Source organism: Plectropomus leopardus, chromosome 3, assembly GCF_008729295.1.
Source record: "Plectropomus leopardus isolate mb chromosome 3, YSFRI_Pleo_2.0, whole genome shotgun sequence".
NCBI classification, from domain to species: domain Eukaryota; kingdom Metazoa; phylum Chordata; class Actinopteri; order Perciformes; family Serranidae; genus Plectropomus; species Plectropomus leopardus.
In genome coordinates, this window is record NC_056465.1 from 10,545,890 (window position 1) to 10,571,131 (window position 25,242).

A 25,242-nucleotide genomic window follows, 5' to 3' on the forward strand; every position below is an offset into this window, starting at 1 on the left:
AGAAGCAGCCTCTCCTCATCTCCATCTCTACGTCTCCAGCATGAGCAAAATACTGAAGTGCAGTTTGAAACCAACAGCAGAAGTTTCCAGTGATGTTTTCCCTGGAAGATACTTTAAGTTTCTTCCACTTATCTGTTGCACCAAACTCACTGCTGCTCCTGGCAAACTATCACTGTTCACCTGGCTGCCTGCAGTACGCTCAGCAGAGACAGGTCACTGCAGGACATGAGCAGGACAGAGCAGTGTGTTTGAGGTGTCCACTTCAGGATGTCTGTCCACGGTCAGTCCACTGCTGCCCTCTGCTGTCCAGCTGTCACAGCTACACATAATGTAGACGTGACCCTGTAGTCAAGTGCTTATTGGATAAGTTGACAATTGCTTATCCCACAGGTGCACATGCATACGTGTAGTTTGAGCAGCCAGTGGTTGATTCACATGGAAAATCAATTGGATTTGCCCTCATATTTGTGCTTCTTCACAAATCTCCAAAATGCAGCATTGTTTTGTAGCATTGTAAACAAATTAACAGACCAGAAGAAAAGCGCGATAAGCCTGTTTTGATATTGATAAGATCAATGAGATTCTAGTTAAACATGAAAGATCTTATCAGTCAAATTTCTGTTATTATGGCATAACAAAAAAGAGAAAAAAAGAATTACATTTGAAATGAGCGCTTTGAGTTTGACTTTAGGAACAATGTGCGCGACAACATATGTCAGTCTTAACTCAATTTGAACTCTAACCACTACCACATAAAAGATGAGGAGTCTCCACTGAGACAGCGTTTTGTCAGTCAGAGCACGGGCATAGGTTTTATTTCAAAAATGGGAGGGATGCATACGAAAAAGAGTATTTTGGGGTCCTCTGCTAGAAAATTTTGACCATCAAACAATTAATTTCCTGCATTGTGAAGACTTTTTATGCACCAATTTGTCTCCTCTGCAATCATTATTAGTGTAAATGGCTTACTTTGCTAAAATAAAAGTCTGCTTCCATGTTTTTTTTTAGAATTTTTATTCATATTGACAAATATTGAGGAGGAAGAAGGAGAGAGAGGGAGGAACAGTACAAGGAAACATAGATTTAAGGAACACAGGACTAAGGGAACATATGGGGTGAGGGAACTCTGGGCTGAGGAAACTTACAGCTGAGGGACCATAGGGTGAGGGAACATTTCTAAGCTTAGTGAAACAGCAAGGACCCTTGGTAAGGGACTGTATAAAAAGCGGGTAGCCTACTGAAAAAAAAAGCAAGTAATTTAAAATCATGTGAAAATGTGGAAAAGGGAGTTTTGCCATACTTATCTATTTGCTGTTTTCATTGTCTTTAAGATTTAAAAAAACAACTTGATATTCTGTGTCAGATATCATTAGCCTTTTAATGCTACAATTAATGTATCCCTAGTTGCAACAAATACCGGGTAAGAAGTAAAATTCTGTTATTCAAATTACGAAATGGGTTTTATTTTCATATTACAAAGTAGGCTAATCTTCAAGGAAATGCTGCTATCAAGTAGCCTATCTATTGGCCAACACAGACAATGAGGTATTTTTTTCTTTTTTCTTTTCTTTCCTTTTTTCTTTTCTTTGGACCATCCAGTCCTCTCCGCCTCTAAGTCGCTCCTGTCTTTCCCTGCAGCCACACACCCCACCCACTTTCATAAGCTGCTCCGTCTGATTGACAGCTCTGACAGCCACTCATCGGGCGCAAAGCGTCAGCTTTATGTTCACTCCAGTTCACTAACCAATCAGCTGAAATGCTCAACAATCGCGACGCCATACGTCCTCTCCAGGCCGCCATGTTTGTGAGGTAATGGGAAGGGACCACAGCGCTGCCTGCACTCCTTCAGCTATCACCGGGACCACAGAGACTTCCCGACGAACCACCTCAATCACTTTTACAGCAGAAATATCGATCATTGACTTTAATAAATACATTTTGTTTCTTTTTTCCTTCATGTTGATGATTGTTTTCTATGCCCTGTGTTATCAGTACCTTAATGGCATCATTTATATGTTAGTTTTGTATTGAATAATGTGGATGCTACACATAATGATAATGTCGTTGAGAACAGTACACCAATAAATCAGACTGCTGTGACTGAACATCATTAAGTGCTTTACAGAGAACAGTATGGACATGATTTAAATATCTGTCCACACACCTCCTCCTCGACCCCTCCCATCTGTCTCCTCTATTTCTCAGCCTCTCTGTCCCCCCCTTCTCCCCGCTCTCCATCCTTCCTCTCTCCATCACCCACCTCCCATCTCCCCTGCTCCTCCCTCCTCCCCTCTCTCTCTCTCCATCCATCTCTAATTATGCTCTTTCTGTCCTTCTCCCACTCCCTGTTTCTGATTCTATAAGTGCTGTAATAGAAGAGCACAACAATAATCAATGAGACCACATGAGGACAAGAACACAAAAGCAGATAATCGAAATATTGATTTAACGATATTTCAGACCATCTAGCCTACCTACCTGGGCTATGCAGAGCCACGTTTCCAACAAAAACTTTAAGTATGGTACCTTTATAACCAAAAGTAACCCTTCGGACATGGTACCCTAGACCCTAGTTTAGTGTTTCCGCTGCACTCTTAGGCCATGAGTACAGTCTGCAGCGGAAACTAGCTCAACTGCCTCGCTGAGCTAGTTGTTGAAGTAACTGCCAAAACAGAGCTAGTGACTAAAAACAGCTATTCTTTTTTTACCATAATTTTGGAATGAAATCTTACTGTGAGGTAATATTTGTTATATTTCGATATTCTCCCAGGAACCATTATCCTGTGGAATTATCCTAATTTATCACTCAATATTTTTTCCCTTTTTTTTCCTATTACTTCTGACTTACGAGCTGTTGAAATGTGTAATTTTCCAGCTGTAGGCCATATAAAGTCTTATCTAAAAAGTAAAAGCAGCACTAATTGAATTAGTAATAAAGAGGCACCCTAAGTGTGCAGCAGTGTAGTGCAGTGTAATAGCAACAGTAATTGCAGTCAGTTTATTGTTGCAGTATAGCGATATAGCTATTGAAGTAGCACCAGACTAAATTATTACAGTACCAATGGGTACTATGGATACCACTTGGTTTGTATTTGAATGAAAGACCTTTCACTCAAGTACAATACTTGTTTACAGTCATTCATTTTCCTGAAAATTTTAATCCTTGGACTCAACTAATTTCAGTGGACAACCCTCTGTTTATCTGGTGACATAGACAATAAACACTGCAACAAAGGCTCCACACATAGCCTGAAGATTATGGCAAGGTCAGTCTATTTAATATGATAATTGGTAGATCCAGGTACCCAACACCTGGATCTGTGTTAAACAGCGGTGTGGTGGAGGGTATATGCAGATATACAGAGTATACCCACCTCTTTTTCTGTCCATTTACAGTATATACACCTATATGCTAAAAAGCCACTGGAATACATAGGAGAGTATATCCACTTTCTCCTTGGTAACCTACCCATCTTCCTCGCAGCACACCCACCTTATTAACTATGACAATGCCACTGTATTTTATGTTATGTTTGTTGGCCTTCTTGAAAACATACTTTGCTGCCAAGTTCAGTACTTGTTTACAGTCAATTTAAGGTACTTGCATTTTGCATGAGTAATCCCACTTTTTCTTCCCAACAAAATAATGTGGAAAACTTTTTGCTTCTTCGATGATACGGATTACAAAGAGTTGACACTTAGTCCTAAAGAATATGATAAGGTCGGTAGATAGGTAGGCTATAGAGGAGAAAGTGGGTATATTCTCTATATATTTCAGTTGCTTTTTGGCTTATAGGTGGATACATTGTAAAAGGCCAGAAAAAGAGGTGTGTTTCTCCGTATACCGGCATATAAGCCCCACTACTCCACTGGCTACAACACTGAAATGCAGCAGATTGCCTCCTCAACAGTCTGAAAAGAGTCACTGCACACTGTGCTTTTACTTTTGAAAAGTAGCTCCAATTCTTTTTCTCATACCTATTTTTATAGAAGTAGCTACATTTAAATGCAGAACTGTTACTAGTACCTGGGTATTTTTACATTGGCATATCACATCTTCCACCACTGTACAGTAGGAGTTGCAACAGAGGTGGTAAATATATTTACATAGCCTACTGTGCAGTGGTTTTCAACTGGTGGGTCACGGTCCAATAGTGGGTTCCAAATGGACCGCAAGTGACTCATGACTGTGCCAAGTTTGGGAAAAAAGACTCTGAAGCAGAGTGAATTTCTGACACAGAGCTTTTATTTTGAAGTGCCGTCTCTATTAATTCATGCACTATCTTTTATTTCTTTGTGTTCTAAGCCAACATGTTGTTTACATTTAGTGAAATGAAATTGAATATGTGATAATTTATCTAATTTGTGGCCCTTTAACTAATGACTGAGGAGAAATCTGCCCCCCCCCTGGCTGAACCAGTTGGGAACCTCTGCTATAGTGAGTCTGTTCACCCGATAGTAAATTGGGAACATGACTGGGGTTGCATTGTGTTCGACTGCGCGACTTAATTAACACACAGTAGATGTATGTGTGTGTGTGTATGTTAAAAACACAGGGAATGAGTTTTTAAGAGTGTGCAGATATCTGTGTGTGTTTATCACAGAGAGAGAGAGAGAGACAGAGAGTGACAGATTAAAGATTGAAAACTTGTGTGGACACAATTTGCTCTATATCGAGGTCACACACACACAGACACACACACACACACACACACACACACACAGACACACACACACACAGACACACACACACACACACACACACACACACACACACACACACACACATACGAGGGTGGGTTGTCTATTGTTTCCCTCTGGCCAATTGCAGGCTAAATATTTCCAAAGCCAACGGACCAATCACCGCGTCCGCCCAGACACCTTTCCCCGCCTCCTGGTGTATAAAGGCGGGAGCTCGACTGGTAGACACGCCGCTGGCAGGACAACGACTTGCTTCAAATTGTCTGGAATAATAACCACTGCGTCTATTTTTTAATTTTTGCAATACTCTGACTGGATACTCGTTTATTTTCCTCTATCTAACATGGCGGACAGTAAAGTGGAGAGCAGCGGAGAACTGAGCGCCAAGGTAAGGACGAGAGAGGAAGAGACAGGGACACAATGCTTTTTCTAACTCCGTTTATAACGGTATTACTCATTTGCCTATTTTAGGCACACTGTCTACATAAGACAGAAGACTCTCAGTTTCTTATACACTATCAAACATCATTGTTTTTGAAGAAAAAAATGTTTTATCACACTGTGACATTCGCGTCTATTGTGGTCCATTGAAGTGTGTAGGTGAAGCTGCTGTGTGAATGATGAGGCTGGTTACGGTACAATGCATGAAATACAGAAGCTTCCTCTGTGGGTTTAAACCTACACCGCCTCTGTTTAATCGACACCGAATCACACATGAACACATAACAGTAGGCTATCTGTCATTTTACTAAATAACTAACACTGCTGCTCCATCCAGGTTGCTTTAGAGGAAAAAGTCCTTGCCAAATCTGTCGCCAAACTCGCTGAAGTTACTTTCATTGATTTCGTTGAAATAAAGATAATTTGTTAACTAACGTTACCGCCCACCAGTCAGTGTTTCGATGCTGTGGGAATAAAAGCAAACCTTGTATAGACTAATAATAATAATTTAAAAAATGTAGGTTTAAACAACTGCTCTTTATTTTATTTAAAATGAAATCTTTCGATATCAATGCTGATGTTTGGGACTTGGTTTTGTGTCACAGTTTATCGCCTGCTCTCGTGTACATGCATATTCATTCATTGCATATTAAATTAATATTCCGAAGGAGTTTTCTGTAAGGGACAAAGCTGTATAATGAGACGACTAATACATACTCCACATGGATAATAACTACACTATCCAGCTTAGTCTCGACAGCCTGTAACTCCTCTCGGTGACGTGACTGCACAATAATCTTAGTTTATTCACCTCGAGCTCTGCTAATCGTTGAGCGCGCGCACGCTTCCATGTTTATAAGTGTCTTTGTTTTCGTTGTGGAGATACTCTCACTCCTCCCAGTGTCTTTATTGCTTTCTTTTAAAGATGCACAAGTACCCCGTCGTCCTTCTTGTACCTGGTGCTTCTAGGGATGCCGAGGCGGGTTATTGTTGATTCCCGCGAGCCCCCAGGGTTTTGTTTGTGATCTTATTTCAAGTCTGTCTCCTTTAATAGACACGAGGTCACAGCGGATAAGTGTGAGTGGAAGTATTATATCCATATTTATATCTACTGTACAACCCGCCGCGCTCTCATCCGGTCGGTTACTTCAAGCAGCTTGTGCGCGAGGCACACAGGGTCGTGCCCGTCTTCACTGAGCCGCGCGTGCGGCAGCGCTCGGTTTGACTGCAGCCGCAGGAGGGCGCGAGACAAGCAGACTGCTTTGCGAAAAAAAGAGCAGCGTCCAGCAGGATGTCAGACAGATAGCCCGGAGTGTGAGAGGGCACTGGACTCTGGGTTTTATTGTATTTAACAAATGTGGTGAAAAACGGTCATACAGGCAGTAGAAATAATTGAAGTTAGAATCATGGAGGTCTGCTATTGATTTATCACGAGACGGCAGGTAGAGGGTAAACACGTGAGCTGATAAGTGTGTGCTTTCTTCTGTATGGTCAGGTAGAAAAGTGGCTGCAGCAAAGGAAGAAATATTGTTACAGCATAAAAAAAAAAAAGCTCCAAAAGCGCGTCCTGATATATTAGTATACGACGTGGTAATACTAATGTGTGGCAAATATGTGGAGATACAGGCAGCGTATTGAACTGTAGTCCCGTAGTCTTTCAATAGGGTTGTTTGAGGAGCTTCGTCAGTAGAAAATCATTTGCTTGCCTTGGCGCCTGCTCTGATTAGCGCACAGAGAATAATCCGCCGCCGTGCTTGCTGGGAGTTGTAGTCTCTGCACTGGTGTGCCTGTGGTTTCTCCACCAGCCTCCGCTCTGAATAAACTGCAGCAGTGACAGACGGTGTCAGGTTTCAGCCAGCCAGCAGGAGGTGGGAGGGACTTAGACAGATTTCACCAATAGGAGAGCTGATCTTCAAAGCACCACCTGTCTGTGGAAAGCAACTAACAGCCTAGCTCCATGAAGGTGAGGAGGATGGAGGGGAAACTTTCCCTCCTCTTTCAGCGGGATACACTTAAGTCTGCGACCAATCAGAAAGCCGAGTTTTATCAACTCTGTGGACTGGAGCTAGTACAAAACCACATCTGTTTTCCAACCGGAACTGGAGCAAACTGCATTTTCAAGTCATACATCCATGTTTGAAGTAGCCTAATGTCTGGTCTATGGCTGCAGATGCATGAAAGAGTCATTACAGATGAAATCTGTTGTGCCTATTTTGTGTCACACTGTGGCAACTGCTGCCTTCAGTCATCACATAGTTTTTTAAAATACTGTCACAGCCTAAAAGACAACCACAACACAACAAGACATAACTGCTGGAGTTCTCCGCACAGCTCACACTCTACATATTACTCCTACTTAACTTTTACTTTATTGATTTTGTATTAAAATATTCTCGTTGTTTCTTTATTGGCATGTATCTCTCTTCTCTCTCTGTTATATCTATGGAGCTGTCAATTAAAAAAAAAAAATCCAAATACTGGTGACAATTTTGTGATGGGATCACTCCAGCTGTGATACAGGGATCCCTGCCCTGAAGCAAATATCAGCCATTGGCATAAAGTGGGACAGCCAGTGCCCCCAGCCTACTTCTGTCCCAAGAAAGTTAGAGAGAACACAACAAGACAATACCAACCACAGAGGAGTGTAAACATTTTGCTTAGTATTTTGATGCAAAGAAACGAATGTTGAGCTTTCACGCGTGTTAGTAAAGTTCATCTGAAAACAAAAACCTTGTCATGCATTTGCTCATGAGGTAATGTCTTTTGTCCTTGTGTAATTTATGCTACATTCATAAAAGTGGATATTTGTGTGTCTTTGCTTTCAGGAGCTGAAGGAGAAGAGACAGGCTGAAGAGGCAAAGAATGGAGAAGATGCCGCTGCAAACGGCAAAACTGTAAGAAAATCTCCTCCGGTTCCTCTCTCAGCCGGTAGAACATGAGTGATCCTTTTCCTTCATGTGACCACTTACACTGCGTCTCTCCCTGGCAGGATGAGGAGAATGGCGAGCAGGAGAACGAGGTAGAGGATGATGAGGAGGACGTGGGAGAAGAGGAGGAGGACGAGGATGGAGAGGGTAGGTGTCTTCATTCATATATGCTGGACAACAGAAAGACAGACCACATTAAACCAGTACAGGATTTGAATCACAAAAGCAGTCACTCTGCTTATCGCTGGCACCCCATTAAGTGTTGTGGTTGGTGGAAATGATTTACAATGCAATTATGGTCTTGATCCCAAAGAAATATTTCTCTGGGAAACATTAGTCAACCAAACAGAACTGAGTTCTCTGGACCTCAGTCGCCGTCTACTTTTGATTTGACTTCAGTATTTTATAGTTTTGCAAATGCAAAGCAAGAAATCAGCACGACAATCCCACCGATGACAGAATGCCTTAGAGTTTCGAGAACTGTGGGCGTGAACTCTGTCATAATATAATTATTCATAAACGTGCTACCTATGTTCAGAAATAATGCTGCCTTTTTGTGCTGTATTGTAAGTATGTAAACACTGTGCAGTTACTCAAACAGATAACTAGCCAGCTGATTTCATCTTCCACATTGACTCAATAGCAGGGTTAGTCTGCCGCCCGGTGGCCACATTATGTAACTGCAGTACAAACTCCAGACTGTATTGACATCAGTATACTGGAGGTAAACCCATATGAGTTCATTTAAGTTTAATGAAATTCAAAAAAAAAAAAAAACATTCTGAGCATTTTGAAAACCCTTAAACACCTCACAGACATATAGCTTAATTTAGAAAAAAACCTCAGTATTTCCCTAAAACATTCGTCACTGTAGTTTTTAACTCATGATACTCAATTATAGTGCCTTTGTTGACGAATGTTTTCAGTGGCAGATGTATAGATATTTGTATTTTCTCTGTTCCCAAGCAGTGATACATTTTCTACATTGTAAGATACTACAGCCAAATAAATTCAATTGAGAGTTGGTTGAATAACTCTTCATACTTTCACTGGCAATGCACTTTATACGGTAATGTCCTGTATAAATGTATATACAATGCATGCATTCTTTTAAATGTGTGTATCTGTTTAGATCTTACTAGTGTTGTCACAATACTGTAATCTCCAACTTTGATCAAATATTTTGAGAAATATCGGCATTTGATGTCATTTTCAATACCATGGGTAAAACTGACATTGAAGGCACAAAAAATATTTTTCTGTATTAAAGATAAATATAACAACACTGTAACTTGACGATGATGACTTCTCTTTTCTTTTTAGTAGCAGCGAACAGCAGAATGACTACAGTAAACAATAACAATGAGAGAGCGAAAAATGAGTATCCACAATCATTTCAAACAGTCAGTATGGGCAGTTAAATTGATATTTTTGACAACACCAGATCTTACAAAAACACACCAAAAGACAGATAATACACCAGACCTGATAAACACAGCTGAAATGCAGTAACATTACCCGTTCAAGTATCTCTGGATGATAGAGAAGTGATGGATAAGAGGAGTCCGCCGTAATATTTACTGTAAGGTCGGCGTAATCTTATAACAACTCTGTAATGAGGGGAGCAGTCACTGTGTCAGTCTAACAGCCTGCCATGACGTGTGCGTGTTCAGGTGACGAAGAGGATGATGAAGAGGAGGACCTCGATGGACCAAGGGGGAAGAGAGCAGCTGATGATGATGATGATGATGAGGTGAGGAAGAGTGCCATAATAACTCAACAGCAGCGTTCCCTGCAATAGTGTCCTTAATAGTGTTATTTCAGGTGATCTGCAGAACAGGAGGTCAACACATTTTATTCTGGAGGGATTATTTGTTTGGTAGAAAGTAGTTCCCTTAAAAAAAAAAAAGTGTTAAAGTGACCTGATTCATACACCGCACCCCAGATTTCCATTCAAACACACGTAATACAGAGCACGAGACACGGGAGCTCACCCTCAGGTCTCTAGTTGGTGGTTTGGATCATGTGCACAGCTCAGCCATATCCAAGTCTTCACTAACATGATGGAGACTGAATGAAAAATCAATATCAATGTCCAGCAGAGCAGAGACTGGACATCACTCAGTCAGTGACAGCTGAGTGCAGCACCATCACTGAAAGCTCAGCTGCACATTAAAGTCTTATCACCGCTATTACAGCAGGGGAGGAGTGTACCCAAACTGAATGCAACGTGTTAATTAGTTCAGTCCACAGAAATAGAGCCAACTGATCTGAATTGCAGGGAAACATGGGTAAAAGGCAATGAGCCGCTTGGAGAGAAATGTCTCTAAAATTGCAAGAAAATAGTTCATTAAGGAAATTATTGAAAAAAAAAAAAAAGCTTGGGACAATGTCTTGAGAATTTTAATTATAATTATTATAATTAGACATTTCTAATTATTTTACAGAATTATTATAATTTTTAATCAGTTTTTCCAAGTCATGTCTTTTTTTTAATTAAATTGAATTACATTTTTTACATTCCTGTTTTTTGTTGTTATTGTAACTAATTTTCTTTTTTTTGTTGTTTTACTTTTTTTGTAATTTCTTGCTAATTTTGAGCTAATTCCATCTGAAGTTGCTCATTGCCTTTTTCCTGTGGTTTTTTTTGAAAGAAATCAAGCCGGTTTGTCCAGGTTTCAAAGGGCTAATGGAAACACACTCATTGTATCATTGTCATCATCTTCTTTATGATGCACAGACAGGACAGTGAATTTCTCTCAACGAGGAAGTGACTGATGACTAAGACACTTTTATGGCTCCACCCAGGCGACAGTCACGGCCGGAGGCATGATGCTTTCATCTTGACCAAACGTCCGTCCGTCCATCTGTCCGTCGCATTGTTGTGAATGTGTTATCTCAAGAATATCTTGAGGAAATTTCTTCAAATTCGGCACAAACATTTACTTTAACTCAACGATAAACTCGTTTAATTTTGGTCGATGATGGCATTGGTCTTATTCTTGTGAATGCAATATCTCAAGAAGGCCATGAGGGAATTTCCTCAAATTTGGCACAAACGTTCACTTGTGCCTAAGAATGAACTCGTAAAAAAATTTGGTTGCCGAAGGTCAAAGGTAAGGGTGACCTCATAATACATGTTTTTGGCCTAACTCAAGAATTTATGGGCTCATTATGACAAACATTCACACAAATGTCTAACAGGATATAATGATAAAGTGATGAGATTATATATCAAAGGTCAACGTTACTATCACATCATTATCTACTGCAAAAAAACACTTTTCTGGCTGTTTTTTTAACACTTCAGCTCAGGAACTGAGTGGGAGACATTTGGTCAGACTCTGAATTGGTTTGGGTGTCCACCTTGAAACTGCGTTGATTTTATGCATCGTTTGTGTCTCCGGATTGAAGATGTGTGTGAAGCATCCATGTTTTTACAAACACAGATGCAAACTGTAACTGTAACTCAACAGCACCACCGAGGCACAAAACCACAAGGTGGTAATTCTACACCAGTTAAGTAATCAAGACATAAACATCAGACGCATGGTAGCTTATCAATGCAAATAAATAGATGCTCACGTATTTCTACCCTACAACAAAAAAAAAGCTACCTATCTGCTTGTCTTTAAGGTAACTTCACAACTGAAGCTGGGAAATCTCGCAGCTGGAGGAATTAATTAGCACAACAAATTGTTCAAGACAGTCAGTGTAGGTGGTGAGCGAGCCAGCACGAAGACAAGGATGCTCAAAAACCTCCGGATAGAAAAGAAGAAGAGGTGAGCTGTCAATCACAGCTTTAGAGGACAACAGACAGAGCTCATAAACAACCAACACAGAATGTGCTCACCTGTCTCTGACCTGCATGCAGCATACAGGAGCAGATCTATGGAGTCATTCATCTGCAGGGAAAGCCGGGCTGACGGCGAGACATGTCAGCCTGCCACCTGGTATTGATAGCCGGGACATGTCGTGTAACTGTTTCTATCACAGACATCACCGCTGTGTTCACAGACACAGGACGAGATGAAACAGAAACATGATTGGAGAAGCACTGTCGTTCTGTGTGCTTATTGTCGTATTTAGCTGAGATGACCACTCTCACCTCGTTTTTTGTTTGTTTCCAGGACGAAGTTGAAACTAAGAAACAGAAGACCGCTAAGTAGAGTCTGTCTGGAGGACGCCACCATCAAGAGACAGCCAGTTTTCCAGCAAACCTTCAACACCTCAGTCCTCCCTTCTTAACAAGAATACTTTTAAAAAAAAAAAGAGAATTTGTTTGTATTTTTATTTACATTTTATATTTTTGTAAATACTGTAAGGAGGTCGGCCATCTTGCAACAGTGATCTTTCTGGGTATCAAGTGGTGCTTTGAAGATTTTTAGATCCAGACTCGCCATCGTCGTCAGCCGTCCACATTCTGTATGAACCGACCAGAAGCATCCGGCCTGTGATTCCACCCACAGGCCGGATGTCCCACCCCGGCTTTCTTTTTAATACGTTTTAAGACTCTAGGGTCAGTAGGAACAAGGTGTGTGTTGACCTGTAGTCTCATGGGATTGTTACAGTGACTCAGCGCTTCTCAGAGTGCCGAGTGTGTTTTAGCGGTAGTTTGTGCGCGATTCCACGGCTGTAGTTTCTGCTGTCCATCTGTCCCTATTTGTCCGTCCGTCACGGCCAGATCTGAATGTTTTTTAATGTCTGTGCTATTTTGTTGAACAATAAACAGCCATTTGATTTTATTTGTTTGTAACTGTGTTAGTTTCTACCTGTCAGTTGTGTGTAAAAAGACAGAAGAGGAGCAGTTATCAGTGATGTGTGATCTTTTAGACAGATTCAAAATGAAAAAATCAGATCAGCTGATTTTTAAGTTTGGACAGCCAGGAAATCACATCTACTTTTTTTGTTTTTTTGTTTTTAGATAACTGGTTAGTATGCCATGTGGTTGAGGACTGTAAAACACAAACTGACACAATAACTGTTGGAGACTCTCTTCATACTTTCCTTTTGAAAAATATTCAGCTTGCCGGGTTGCACCTGTCCTGGTTGACAGTTTCAATAAAGTTTGTTCAAAACAATCTGCACTGGTGTGTGACATGTGTTTCATGTCATTTTTGTGTCTTCTTAGACAGCGCTGCAGAAGACAGGTGGGATGCTTTAACCCTTTGATACCTGGGCAAATTGGCTTGATTTATTTCAAAAACATGGGAAGAGGGCAATGAGCAACAAAAGAAGAAATGACCCAAAAATCAAGATATTAGTAAAAAAAAGTCCAAGAAAACTACCTAAAAATTTGTAAAAAAAAAAAAAACAAAACAAAAAAACAAAAAAAGAAAAGGACAAAAAAGCCCAAACAAGTAAAACAAAACTTGAAAAAGTGCTTTAAAATATAATAATCATGTAAAACAATTTTAAATATGATTTTAACATTTTTTCTCTTTTTTCCCTCTAAAGATAATTTTCCAAACCCAATTTCTTGCAATTTGTAGACCATTTCTCACTAAGTTGCTTTATGCCCCCCCATATGTCTGAAATAAATTGCACGACTTTGCTCAGGGTTACAAGGTTTTAAATACTTGCGTCTGAAAGCAGCACAAGGAAAGTGATGTTGCTACAGGTTTCAAAGGGTTAAACTGCTGTTGGGATGAAGATGCAAAAGAATTGAATTAACTATGAAGAGCAAAAGCTACACTTCCTGTATGACTTGTTTCTCGATGTGTTCTTGATTTAAGAACAGATGAAAAAAAAAGTGAATAATTCATCTTTTAATCAAAGCGCTAAATAGGGCATCATTTAAGACTGCTGGGAAATCAGAAAACCAGTTTTAATTTGCCAACTGCTGCGTGTCCTTTCAAAGTGTTGTTATGTAACAGGCAGAGTTCACAGGCATTGATTATTTGTAGAGATATTAAATAAATACTTCTTACACAAAATGACCATTTGAATATTGATTACTCGCTACGTGGTCAGATGAATTCATGGAGAAATAATTTTCACATGACTGAATTTAAAACCAAAAACGGCAAAACTATACACATCTGTTTACTAACACATCATGATTTAAATCAGAAAAAAACCTATACGTCAATTTAAACTCGAGTTTTGGTGCAACAAAATTAAGTTTAATCAAGGGTTTAGGGTAAAAACTAACGTGCGATTTAAAGAGGGGTTTAAATTGAATCTTTCTTTATTTTAACTAGTTTTAAAGTTTGGTTTAACACAATTTAAAATGAAACCATGATTTAATCAAGTTTAATAGTCAATCTTTGTTGGCGCAAACCAGATTGTTAGTGATTATTAGAGCAATTTCTAGTAAGCTTTAATAATTTCCCTCTTTTTTTGAGCCACTTGAATGCATCACCTGACAGGACGCTCTCATTAACAGCAGGTGTGTGTGAAATGAGTCGAGCAGGAAGACGCTAAGAGGATACAGCCTTAAACTAGTTTTACTTTGACATATTCGTTTATCGGTCCAGTGTCATTGTTTTGAACTTTATTTTCGTAAAGGCCTCTTTATTTCCGGGAACTGTTTTTTTTTCCTTTTCTTTTTGGCGCGACAATCAGATAAAACCGTTCAGCCGCATCCAGCAGCTCTTCACGCATCCTGCAGATCTATGGACACCCGCAGCATCCGGATCCTCAGACAGTGAGTACAAGACACTCTCATGGAGACAATTCCAAAACTTTTTCCATGACTTTTTAAGGAACCAAGAAAAAATTGAAAATTCAACAATAATTTGTTTTTAGGGTTTCCACTATAAATGGTGTAATTTTGGCTATTTTTAGCTTGAGGGTATTTCTTCAAATTTGGCACAAACCCTTGCGTGGACTCAAGGATGACCTGATTAGAATCTGGTGGAAGTTTAAAAGTCAAGGTCATGCTGACCTCATAAAACATGTTTTTGGCCATAACTCAAAAATTCATGCAATCAAATGTCACACAAATGTCTCACAGGATGTGATGATGAAGTTCTGACAGTTTATATCCAAGAGGTCAAAGGTCAATTGTGACATTCCAATGTTCTGCAAAAAACACTTTTCAGGCTGTTAGAAACAGAAGGGGAGATATTTGGTCAGATATTGACTTGGTGACACTAATCTTGGGTTCCCACCTTGAAACTGTGCTGAATGTTTAGATCTTCTGTGCTGTCGGAGGGAAAATGTATGTGAAGTATCCATGAATATGAATATTAAGTGTAAGTGTAAATTGACAGGTGTGCTGAGGCATGCAATCATGGCATTATATTTACTGTAGTTTATACTTGCACCTTTTATTGATATTTTATATTTACTCACTTTCCTACTTTGTGCTGCAGCTGCTGCACAACAGCAACTTCCCTCGGGATAAATAAAGTCTCATTTTAAAAACTCATTTTGGTTTTATGGCTGCGTACAGCTGCTGTTTTAATGAGAATTGCTTTGTGAACTGAAGCTGTGAGAAATGGACTGAGCTGTGCATTGTTGTAAAATTCACACCAATCCTTCTAATTCTTAGCAATAACTTTATTAACTCAAGTGCCACCATCATATTTTCAGTCACATGTGTCAGCATGAATATATGATTGTACAGAAAAATTTCTCACTTTCAGATCAGAGGGGAACTTTGGCAGCTGGTTTGTTTCTCAGAGCAGACCATATGATGACCTCCCTGTGTTACACAGACTGTGGATTTGGAATTGCAGACTTGTGTAGCATAAAGAACGACCAGGTTGTTGGTTGATGCATTTAAATGTAAACATTGATACAAAAGAAGAAAAGATGTGAGTGTGGCAGTGGAGCTGTTTAGGCTGAGGTCAGGGGTCACGTTGGTATGCGGTCTCGGAGGTACTCCAACACTGCATCCGTTCCTTTGGCCACGATGGCTGCTCTGGGTGTGCGGAAAGGATTCCCCTCCAGACTGAGACACCTGAGGAACAATACGGATTTTACAATTACTGACTTTTTAAAATCCATTTTTTCTGATTTTTTAAAACACAAAATAAACAGATAACTTCCTGGATTAAAAACAAAACATATTGAGTCCTAACCGAAATAACATGCAAATGGCATTGTGCTTTGAGTAGTGACTCACAGCTGAACTTAAAAAACGTCCAATTTAAGAACTAAATATCACAGTTTGAGGAAACGTGAATTAACGCTTCATTTTCCCTGTCATTCACATCTCGTGATCGTAACAATATGACCCTTGCAGTCATAGATATACTTGGTATCCTGTATCTTGCGTACATTTGGTATGTTAGTCATGCATGTCCTCAGAAATTAATGCTTTGCGTCCACAAGATGCATCAACGTCAGCAGCGACAACAATGGTGGAAGGTTTTAAAGACAAGCTAGAAGACCAAGTCCAAAATTACCCGCATGAGTGTGATGTATTCTTGCCGCTGCACATTGGCAAACATTTTTGGCGAAATAACCGGTGACACATCAGTACTATTTTAGACATGGAAGCCTGTATAAATAAATGACTGACTAAATAAATGGAAATAACGTCTGTGCACTGTGGAAAATGTTTATCATAAAATAATTTCAGAAGTTCTGTCAGTTAGAGCTCTCTGGTGTGCGCTCCTGTGGAATCCTCCAGTAACATGTTGTGCTTCAGCAAGTATGTTATTAATTCTGTTTTCTACTTGAACTTTTGGTTAAAATGCAAGTGTACTCCAGTCTAACACACGATGAGACATTGTACAGGACAGCGTGTGGACTATTCTCCGTACCTGAGGCTGGTACACAGGCCCAGTTCAGGGGGGACATTCAGCAGGTCGTTGTTTGACAGATCCAGTGTTGACAGATTAACCATCTTGATCAGACAATGAGGGTCCACCTTGCCCACCTGGTTGTTACCAAGCAACACCGTCTCCAAGGAAATGATCTGATAGAGGACTTCGGGGAAGGAGTTGAACCTGCGATCAGTACAAAGAGTCTGAGTGGACAAACTGTAGGAGACATCGCCGCTGACTGATTTCAATAATAACACATAGATATAAATGATCTAGATGTCCAATAGATCTATTACTGTAGCAGCAGATCTTTATAGACTTTATGGCACTGTTAATATGCTTTGTGTCTCTTCCTCATCTCTCTCTCATGTCGAGAGTGAAGGAAGCAATGTTGGCCACATCACGTGACAGTGGGGCTCACATAACCTCCATGTGACGTCAGCCGTGAAACTAAACTTATTACTATGATCCCTCTGAGGTCACACTTCAGCTCAGTGTTTGACACGGTGCTCTTAAACAGTCTTACAGGATTAAAGGGGCCGTTTACCTCTTAATGCTTAAGCTCACACAGATTTGTTTGGTACAATTTTGTACGATTCTACATATATTCAAATATGGTATCAAAAACTGTCATAAAAAGGGTTTGCTTATCCCTCTGAGTGAATGCTGACACACACACACACACACACACACACACACACACACGCACAATCAGTACCTGTTGTAATTGAGGATAATAGAGCGTAGTTTAGTTAAGTTCTTCATTTCTGATGGTAAATCACTCAGTTGGTTATTCCTGAAAGAAAAAAAGGCAGGACATAAATACAACATTAACCCGTAACTGGTGGTTGTATATGAAAATCTTTCACACAGCTGACTTCATCTGTCTGATGAAGTCATGACTTTTTGAATTTAAGCAGGACAGGACCACTACAGATGGAGCTGCAGTGCTTGCACCATATTCAGAGCAGTGACACTGCCAGACATCAGTGGTGACGGTTTCTCTCTGTGGCTAAATTAATGATAATTGTGACATTCACGTCATTTCTCCTTTCGACTTGTCTAATTAGCTCTATAAATCTTCTTTATGAGGATGTCCAATCCGTGTTGACGGTAAATGTAGTCAAGTGAAGCAATAAACTCTTCAGTGTGTGCTTTCTTCACTGAGAGCGCTGAATTTGCAGATGCAAAAACTGTTGTTCTTCCTGCATCCAGTGCTGTCACATGACGTGACAGTGATGTAGTTGGAAGAAAAGAGAACTATATGTTTGATTTCGGCTCTGGGTAGCCACCAGGCATGCTCTATATGATGCTGTTTCTATGGCATCCCAAAATATGTGCAGAGGATGTTATGGACGAGGACACATTTTACAGTATTTTTTCTATTGACTCGGATATTCAATCGATTTTATTCTAGCCATGGTTCCCACATCTTAAGGAAAGTTAGATTTAAGACTTAAATTTTTTTAAAGAGCCTCTATCGGAACTCTGAATACAGTTATCATTAAATCAATATTTCTGATGAACGCTAGTACAGCGCCATCATACGTTATTAAGTTCTATGGAGCAGTCTTCACATGGAAATACACTGTAAATGTGTGTGTGTTGGATTGTGTGTGTGTTTGTGTACCTGAGGTCGATGTGCATCAGCTGCAGGAACTTACAGACATCAGAACAGGAAGTCAGTCTGTTGAAACTCAGATTGATATCTGAGATCGAGGAGAGGAACTCCGCCAGCCTGCAGCACACAGAGCATGCACATGTGGTTAGCCATCTGTCTTCAAGACATTCTTTGACCTCCGTCACATAGTGATGATGTCAGGGCCACCCTACTCTGTGTGTGTGTGTGTGTGTATGTGTGTATGTGTGTACCTGGGGGGTGTGGAGGTCAGCTGGTTCTTGCTGAAGTTAACAGTGGTGACATTTTGATCTGCTGCAGCATCAAACAGCTCATCTGGAATCTCACCTGCCTGCTTCTCACTGAACACAAACACACACTCTCATTACTCTGAAATGTACTCGTTTTTAATTTTCATGTTGATCAGTCATCATGCAACAACACAACATTCTCAGATAGATAGGAAACTAACACGCAGATTTTTATTTGAGGTTCAAGCCGAAAGTGAGCAGACCTGAAATGTCGCAAAAACTTTGCACAAAGCACAGGTGGAAGCTCAGAGTTGAAGCAGGACGGCCTTCTGGACACAAGTATCTGATAGCAATACCACTGGACAATATTTGGAATAACTCTTTATTGAAAACTTATGAATGAAATTAAAGAAAAAAGTGGACAAAGTCCACCAGAGACACTGTTCCTCCTTGACCTCCAGTACTTTAGAACATTTCTCTTTACTGATAAGTAGGTGAACATAGCAGCTGTGAAAAGTGTGTCAAAGTGCATAACTGACAACTGTGAATGTGCATGGTCTCTCATGGTTCAACACACGAGAGTGTCACTCACCTGTACTCCAATAATTTGAGTGTTTTAATGTTGTGTACATTGACCCTGGCCTGGCTGGGTAACGTCATAGCCGTCGTTCCTTCATCTGCTTTCTCTGGTTCCTCTGTCCCACACACACACAGAAATTTGAGGGTTCAAATATAAGCTCTTTATTCTCTATTTCATAAAACTACTATTTATAGTCCTCAGAACCAATTTTCAATATTTGCTTAGTAGAAAAGGTGTAATAAATCTTTAAGGTTTCTGTTCAGGTGAATTTGGTTTCACTCTGTAACAAATGTTGGGTGTTGAAAACAGTTTCAAATCAGAACAGGAAGTGAACTGCACCTTTAATTCTTCCTCTTAAATATTTCAGAAGCTCGTTGGTTCCTTTCTGTGATGAGGACGACAGAAGACGAGTAAGAAGTTAGAAATGGTTCAAATATTAAAAATGAATAAATATCAACATTACCAGCTCATACATATCATAAAGAAGCATCTTAAAACTCATCACCTGTGACAGCTGGAGTGAGCTCTTATCTCACTGACGTGTATGGCTGCAGTTATTGGGATTCACACAAAACTACATGGACACTGTGCTACGTTCTTAGCTTTGGGCAGATTTTTTTACCAGCCATTTGAATACTTCCACAATCTATTTTGTTTCATATTTGTACTTCATTTAGATACTTTTGTTAAGATTTTTTGTTTTTAAATCAATCTAACATCAACATCCAGATATGATTTAGACACCTCTTTGCAAAACACTGTTTAGTCGTGTATTCTAGTTTATTACTGATATCAGACTGAATTACCACTGCGTCATATTCTGTATTACCGTGTGTGTGCTGTGTGCTGTGTGTGTGTGTGTGTGTGTGTGTGTCACATACAGTGAGCAGGTCTCTCCTGATTCCTCTCAGAGGGTTCCCCTCTAACAGTAACACCTTCAGATTTGGCAGCAGGCTGAGAGTTGCTGGAAGACTGACAGAGAAAAGTCGGTAACAGCTGTTAGTTGAACACATTCAACTGCAAGAGACTAGTAGTTAAATTGGTCACTGACTAGATAATTGTGCAAAAAGAGTCAACTGGTGTGCTGATGCTGGTGACCTACGTGGCGATGTCATTGTTGGTGAGGTCGAGGCGTGTGAGCGTGCTCAGTAAGGTGATCTGTTCAGGGAGGATTTTAATCTTGTTGTCTCGGAGCTCCAGGAGAGAGATGGCTGAGAGGCAGGCCAGCTTCTCCGTCTCCAACTGCTCAATCTGGTTGTTCCCCACATACAACTCCTGCATAAACGCGCGCACACACACACACACACACACACACACACACACACAAAAAAACAAACAAAAAAAAAAAAAAAAAACAGACTTCATTATAACAACATAAATGAGTCCAGGAGCAGAATGTTTCAGAAATGCACAAAAAGCTCAGTCAGCATTTATACACACCACAAATGAGCCTTACACCTGGGGAAACTCTCATGTTGCCATGGTTACCTTGAGGGCAGGTGCAGGGAGTTTGGGTAGGAGGCGGAGCTTGTTGTGTCGGAGGTAGAGCTGCTCCAGAGCGGTCATCTCTGATATGCTGGCAGGAATGTCAGTCAGCTGGTTGTTGCTGCAGTCCAACAGCTTAACATCTGTCCAGTCAAGTCAGAACTGAGTGAGACGGACGCTCTGACGGGACGGTCAGTCAATGTTTCAGCGCCTCAGTAAACTGTAAAGTCCATCATGTCACGCTCACTACTCTGCTGCTCACACTTTCTCTTTTTTAAACACAAAAACTGTTCTCACTCACTAAGTATTTTCAAACATATTTCCTTTCCATTGCTGTTACAATTGAAAACATGGATGTTTCACACACATCTTCCTCCCAGCAGCACAGGAGAGCTTAACAGTCAGTACAGTTTCAGTGTGGGAACCAAAGATTTATAACTTACAAGATTTAACCAAAGAGTGAGAATGCTGACCAATGGCTCGAAAAGTGTTTAGCAGAGAATTATGATGTCGCAGTGAAGTTGACTTTTAAACTTTTGGATATAAAATGTCATATCTTTGTCATTTTATTCTATTAGGCATTTGTTTTTGTCATGTATAGCAAATGAATTGAGTGATGGCCAAAAACAGGTTTAGTGAGGTCACTTTGAGCTTTGACCGTCAGCCACCAAATTCTAATCACTTCATTCTTGAGTTCAAGTGGATGTTTGTGCCAAATGTGAAGAAATGTCCTCCTGGGATATTACATTCACAAGAATGGGACAGACAGACAATACAAACACATAATACCTAGAAAGAAGTAGAGTAATACAGAAACAGAAATGTACTCCGTATAATATGGTACTTATTTTAAAATGAGAGCGACAGAGTGATGAGGATGCACTGACTACTGATGGAAAATAACGGAAATGGACATTATACTAATATTTTGAAGACAATGGGTAAACATGGAAGATTGTTAACAGCAGACAGTCTTGCTTGCAAATTAAAATATGAGCAAATCATACTTAAGTATGAAAGCATATCAAAATCAGATAAGGTAGAAATAACGATCTTTCTCTCACACAGTCTACGCCAGTTTCAGGCGTTCAGATTTTCAGAAAAGTGACCATGCAAAGAAGCAGAAAAGCTGACACACAGTAACGACGCTTACTTGAGAGCTGGGCCAGACAGTCAGGCAGACAGCTGAGCTGATTGTGAGACAGGTTCAGCGTCTGCAGACAGGCGAGACGTCCCAGGCTGGAGGGCAGACCCTTCAGATGGTTACTGGACAGGTCCTTAAATCCGCCACAACAGATAGGACACCTCTGTTAGCTAATCACACAACACAACAGAGACTGAGTGTCATACACTACACACAGTGTGTGTTAGTTACCAGCTGGGTCAGGTTCTCCAGTTGTCCCAGTTCTTCCGGCAGGATCTCCAGCAGGTTTTTCTGGAGTGTGAGACTACAGAGGTTCTTCAGAGCACACACCTCCACTGGCAGTGATCTCAGCTGGTTATGACTGGAAACACAGGAGAATAAACACACATCAGACTGTCGCCCCAACGCTGCTGCCAGAGATTTAGACCAGTTAGGGCTGCTGTTATGTGCAGGTGTGTGTGTGTGTGTGTGTGTGTGTGTGTACGTGTGTACCTGAGACGCAGTTGCTGGAGCTCCTGCAGTTCTCCCAAAGTGTTTGGTAAACTGCTCAGCTGGTTGTCGTGGAGCTGTCAGGGCAGCATGAACATTTAAGTTTCACAGCTAGAATTCAAACAATAACTGCTACTGATGTCTTATAGGAAATACATCAGCAGATAATACCGTAGATGCTGTGTATTCACTCAGTGTGTTAGTCACTCAGTACATGGCATGTTCTTGAGTTAAAAAGTCGATGAGTTAGGCTGGGACTACTTTACAGGAGCTCTGAGTCATTTTATCCCTCTTCACCCTGGACCCAACTTGGGAACTGAACAGCAGTTCCCTCAACAAAAGAGCGTAGTAGAGGATGTACATTCTGCCACAAATGAGAAATTTCAGCCTGCCTAAGATGCTGTTGGTGCACTTCCACACAGCCGTCCCATAGACCTTCCTCACCTCCCCCATCACCATCTGGTTCACTACTGCCACTGCCAAGGACAAGGACAGACTGCAGCAGAGAAGGTGATTGGCTACAATTTGCCGTCCCACCAGGACCTGATGCCTACAGGACCCTGGGGCAGCCAGATAAGATTGTGGCTGACCCCTCTCCTCTTGAACACAAATCATTTTCATTAACTATACATCTCTTTAAGTATTTTGAAAACAGAAATAGTCACTTATTTTTCATTCCCATAATTGCCATTTTTTCATTTACATTTCTTGACTTTTGCAGTGCCTGCGTTTATCTTTTATTTTCTCTTACTATTTTTATATTATGCACCATGACACCAAGGCAAATTCTTTCATGTGAAAACCCACTTGGTCATCAACCTGATTCTGATTTTTGATTGTTATTTTAGATCTGCTCAATAAAATGGGACTCCATTTTTACAACATTTCAGATTTGTTTCGTTTTTTTCAGTTTAGTTCTTATGTGGTTAGTTAATTCAGTTAGTTTTCTTCTAATAGAAGCTGTGGAAACTTCATAGAAACCTTTAGTCAGGCTTTTCAGAAGACATAAAAACAACGAGCATACTGGGAACCAGTGACTGGTGGGAGACGACGATGTGTATAACTTGGTGGAAGAGTCAGGCTTCTTACTGACCGAGCTGATGCTACTTACATCCAGTGTAGTTAGAGCAGGCAGCAGTCTGATGTCATCAGACAGTTTTGTGAGCTGATTGGAGGAGAGCAGCAGTTTGGTGAGGTCAGTCTGTTCCCACCAGCGATCTGACGCTCCGAAGGACACATTCTGCTGCGCTTCCTCTGGTGTGTCAATATTCAGACGATACACGTCCTGAGGGACTGAGGAAAGTGTTAATATGGTTATTACACACACGCACACACACACACACACACACACCATGTTAAGCTTGTTAAAGAGAAAGAAATCTGTTTTTTAGCATCATTTTTATTCTTTTCATCTCTTCTGCCACTTTGGCTTGAGCGGTTTCTAAAATATTAGTTATTAAGAAATCCAGGCAGTATGATTTTCAGTGCCATCGAAAATACAGACGCTCCTCTTTCTTTAAAACTAATACAGCAATGCTGTGTTGAGGTGATGTAGTGCACAGCATGCACCACTAGAGGTCAGTCTGTAAAGGTGGAATGGGCAGCTGAGCTGAGAAAGAGGGCCACTGCCAGTGGTGGGGATAACATTACAGGACTAGTAAAAAAGGAAAAAAAAAAACCTTTGCCCCTCTTTCAGTGTATTGCCTCATATGATGTAACTTTATTTTGAGATTACTTCTTCCGTGTACAAAAGCATTTTTTATTAGCCATGTGATTTGTCATGTGTGATTTGATGTGGCTGGAAGAAACCTGTCCCTAAGAACACACTCTAATGTAGACTTGAACATAACTTTAAATATTGACTTATATTCAAATTCATTCATAGTTTAGATTGGTCAAAAACTTTAAATAATTTGTCAAAAACAACAAAATTACCTGCAATATTTTGAAATGTAAACACTGGCCTACTAATGTGAACTAAAGTCTCTTTCTCTTTGTATTTCACACCAAACATTACATACACATATTTTAGCACCATTTGAACCTACACTTGGCGTTTGTCCCTTTATTTTATTGTCAGTGACACTGTAACTTAATAATTAACGGCTAATTAGTGAGAGTTACCGTCCGTTAGTCCTCGGCCGGACAGGTTGAGCTGGCCGCTCTTCCTCGCTGCCTTCAGCAGACCGTAAGGGACCGCCGGCTCCGTCTTCTCCGTCCTGAAGCCCGCCAGAGAGTCCATCTGATCCGCTCGCTTGAATCGAGACATATTTAGTGAAGTGAGTTCAGCGGAGCACTAAATGTTTACCTCTACACACCCAAACTGTCTTCCGCCCGCCAGCAGCAACAACAACAAGGCTTCCGTGCAGGATCCTTCAGAATAAAAGCACTATCCTTTCAATTGGAACAGATGTGCCATAAAACTGCCAAAAAATATGCCCCACTGGCAAATTTCATACCTTCTCTTCACACCACTTTTTTTTTTCAATTTAAGGAAAACCACATAGCCACTTGAAACTAGTCAAATGCCTACATTAATGATTGTAGATTTAAAGAAAAGTCACTCTCATTTTATTCTGAAGGGCATTTGAGCATCGCTGATGGGAAACCCGGAGTTGGTTCAAATATTCTTCGACAGCGTCATTTTACATTTATAGGGTACTATATATATTTGTAGGATCAACATTACATACGTCCTATCAACTTTGCAAAAATTGCACACAATGGTAAGGTTAAAAATAACAGCAGTTGCCCCCCTTATAACCCCCCAGGGGCGTAGCCAGATGTAAAATTCGGGGCTCAGCCCGAATCAGAGGGGACCCAGAGGCATAGCCTACTCTCTGTAGTGTTATAGGCATTAACTTTCAAGTCATTTTAGATGGGCCT

The 25,242-nt window shown here is 40.5% G+C and overlaps 2 protein-coding genes across 2 annotated transcripts; one reads left to right on the plus strand and one right to left on the minus strand.

Annotated features, from left to right (window-relative positions):
• Positions 1-4,910: 4,910 nt before the first annotated feature.
• On the plus strand, positions 4,911-13,150 carry LOC121940972 (prothymosin alpha-A-like). The gene is made up of 5 exons (XM_042483656.1): positions 4,911-5,089; positions 7,968-8,036; positions 8,132-8,216; positions 9,743-9,822; positions 12,200-13,150. The coding sequence occupies exons 1-5, from the start codon at positions 5,045-5,047 to the stop codon at positions 12,236-12,238; spliced, it is 318 nt and encodes a 105-aa protein (XP_042339590.1). The 5' UTR covers positions 4,911-5,044; the 3' UTR covers positions 12,239-13,150.
• Positions 13,151-15,554: 2,404 nt separating this feature from the next.
• lrrc40 (leucine rich repeat containing 40) lies at positions 15,555-24,674 on the minus strand. The gene is made up of 15 exons (XM_042515926.1): positions 24,481-24,674; positions 23,468-23,649; positions 22,360-22,433; positions 22,099-22,228; positions 21,877-22,000; positions 20,727-20,866; positions 20,341-20,513; positions 20,120-20,210; positions 19,578-19,623; positions 19,251-19,353; positions 18,662-18,769; positions 18,420-18,527; positions 17,508-17,585; positions 16,787-16,972; positions 15,555-15,978 (listed from the first exon to the last, which is right to left on the minus strand). Exons 1-15 carry the CDS (start codon positions 24,623-24,625, stop codon positions 15,873-15,875), a joined length of 1,794 nt encoding a protein of 597 aa, XP_042371860.1. The 5' UTR covers positions 24,626-24,674; the 3' UTR covers positions 15,555-15,872.
• Positions 24,675-25,242: the final 568 nt, after the last annotated feature.

Excerpts from the sequence above, each read along its gene's own strand:
- LOC121940972 (XM_042483656.1), top strand. The coding sequence starts at position 5,045 with ATGGCGGACAGTAAAGTGGAGAGCAGCGGAGAACTGAGCGCCAAG. Across the intron at positions 5,090-7,967 it reads GCGGAGAACTGAGCGCCAAG|GAGCTGAAGGAGAAGAGACA; the intron begins GTAAGGACGAGA and ends CTTTGCTTTCAG. Across the intron at positions 8,217-9,742 it reads GGAGGACGAGGATGGAGAGG|GTGACGAAGAGGATGATGAA; the intron begins GTAGGTGTCTTC and ends GTGCGTGTTCAG.
- lrrc40 (XM_042515926.1), bottom strand. The coding sequence starts at position 24,625 with ATGTCTCGATTCAAGCGAGCGGATCAGATGGACTCTCTGGCGGGCTTC. Across the intron at positions 19,354-19,577 it reads TTTAAGAGGAAGAATTAAAG|AGGAACCAGAGAAAGCAGAT; the intron begins GTGCAGTTCACT and ends TGTGTGGGACAG. Across the intron at positions 15,979-16,786 it reads GGCCTGTGTACCAGCCTCAG|GTGTCTCAGTCTGGAGGGGA; the intron begins GTACGGAGAATA and ends ATTGTTCCTCAG.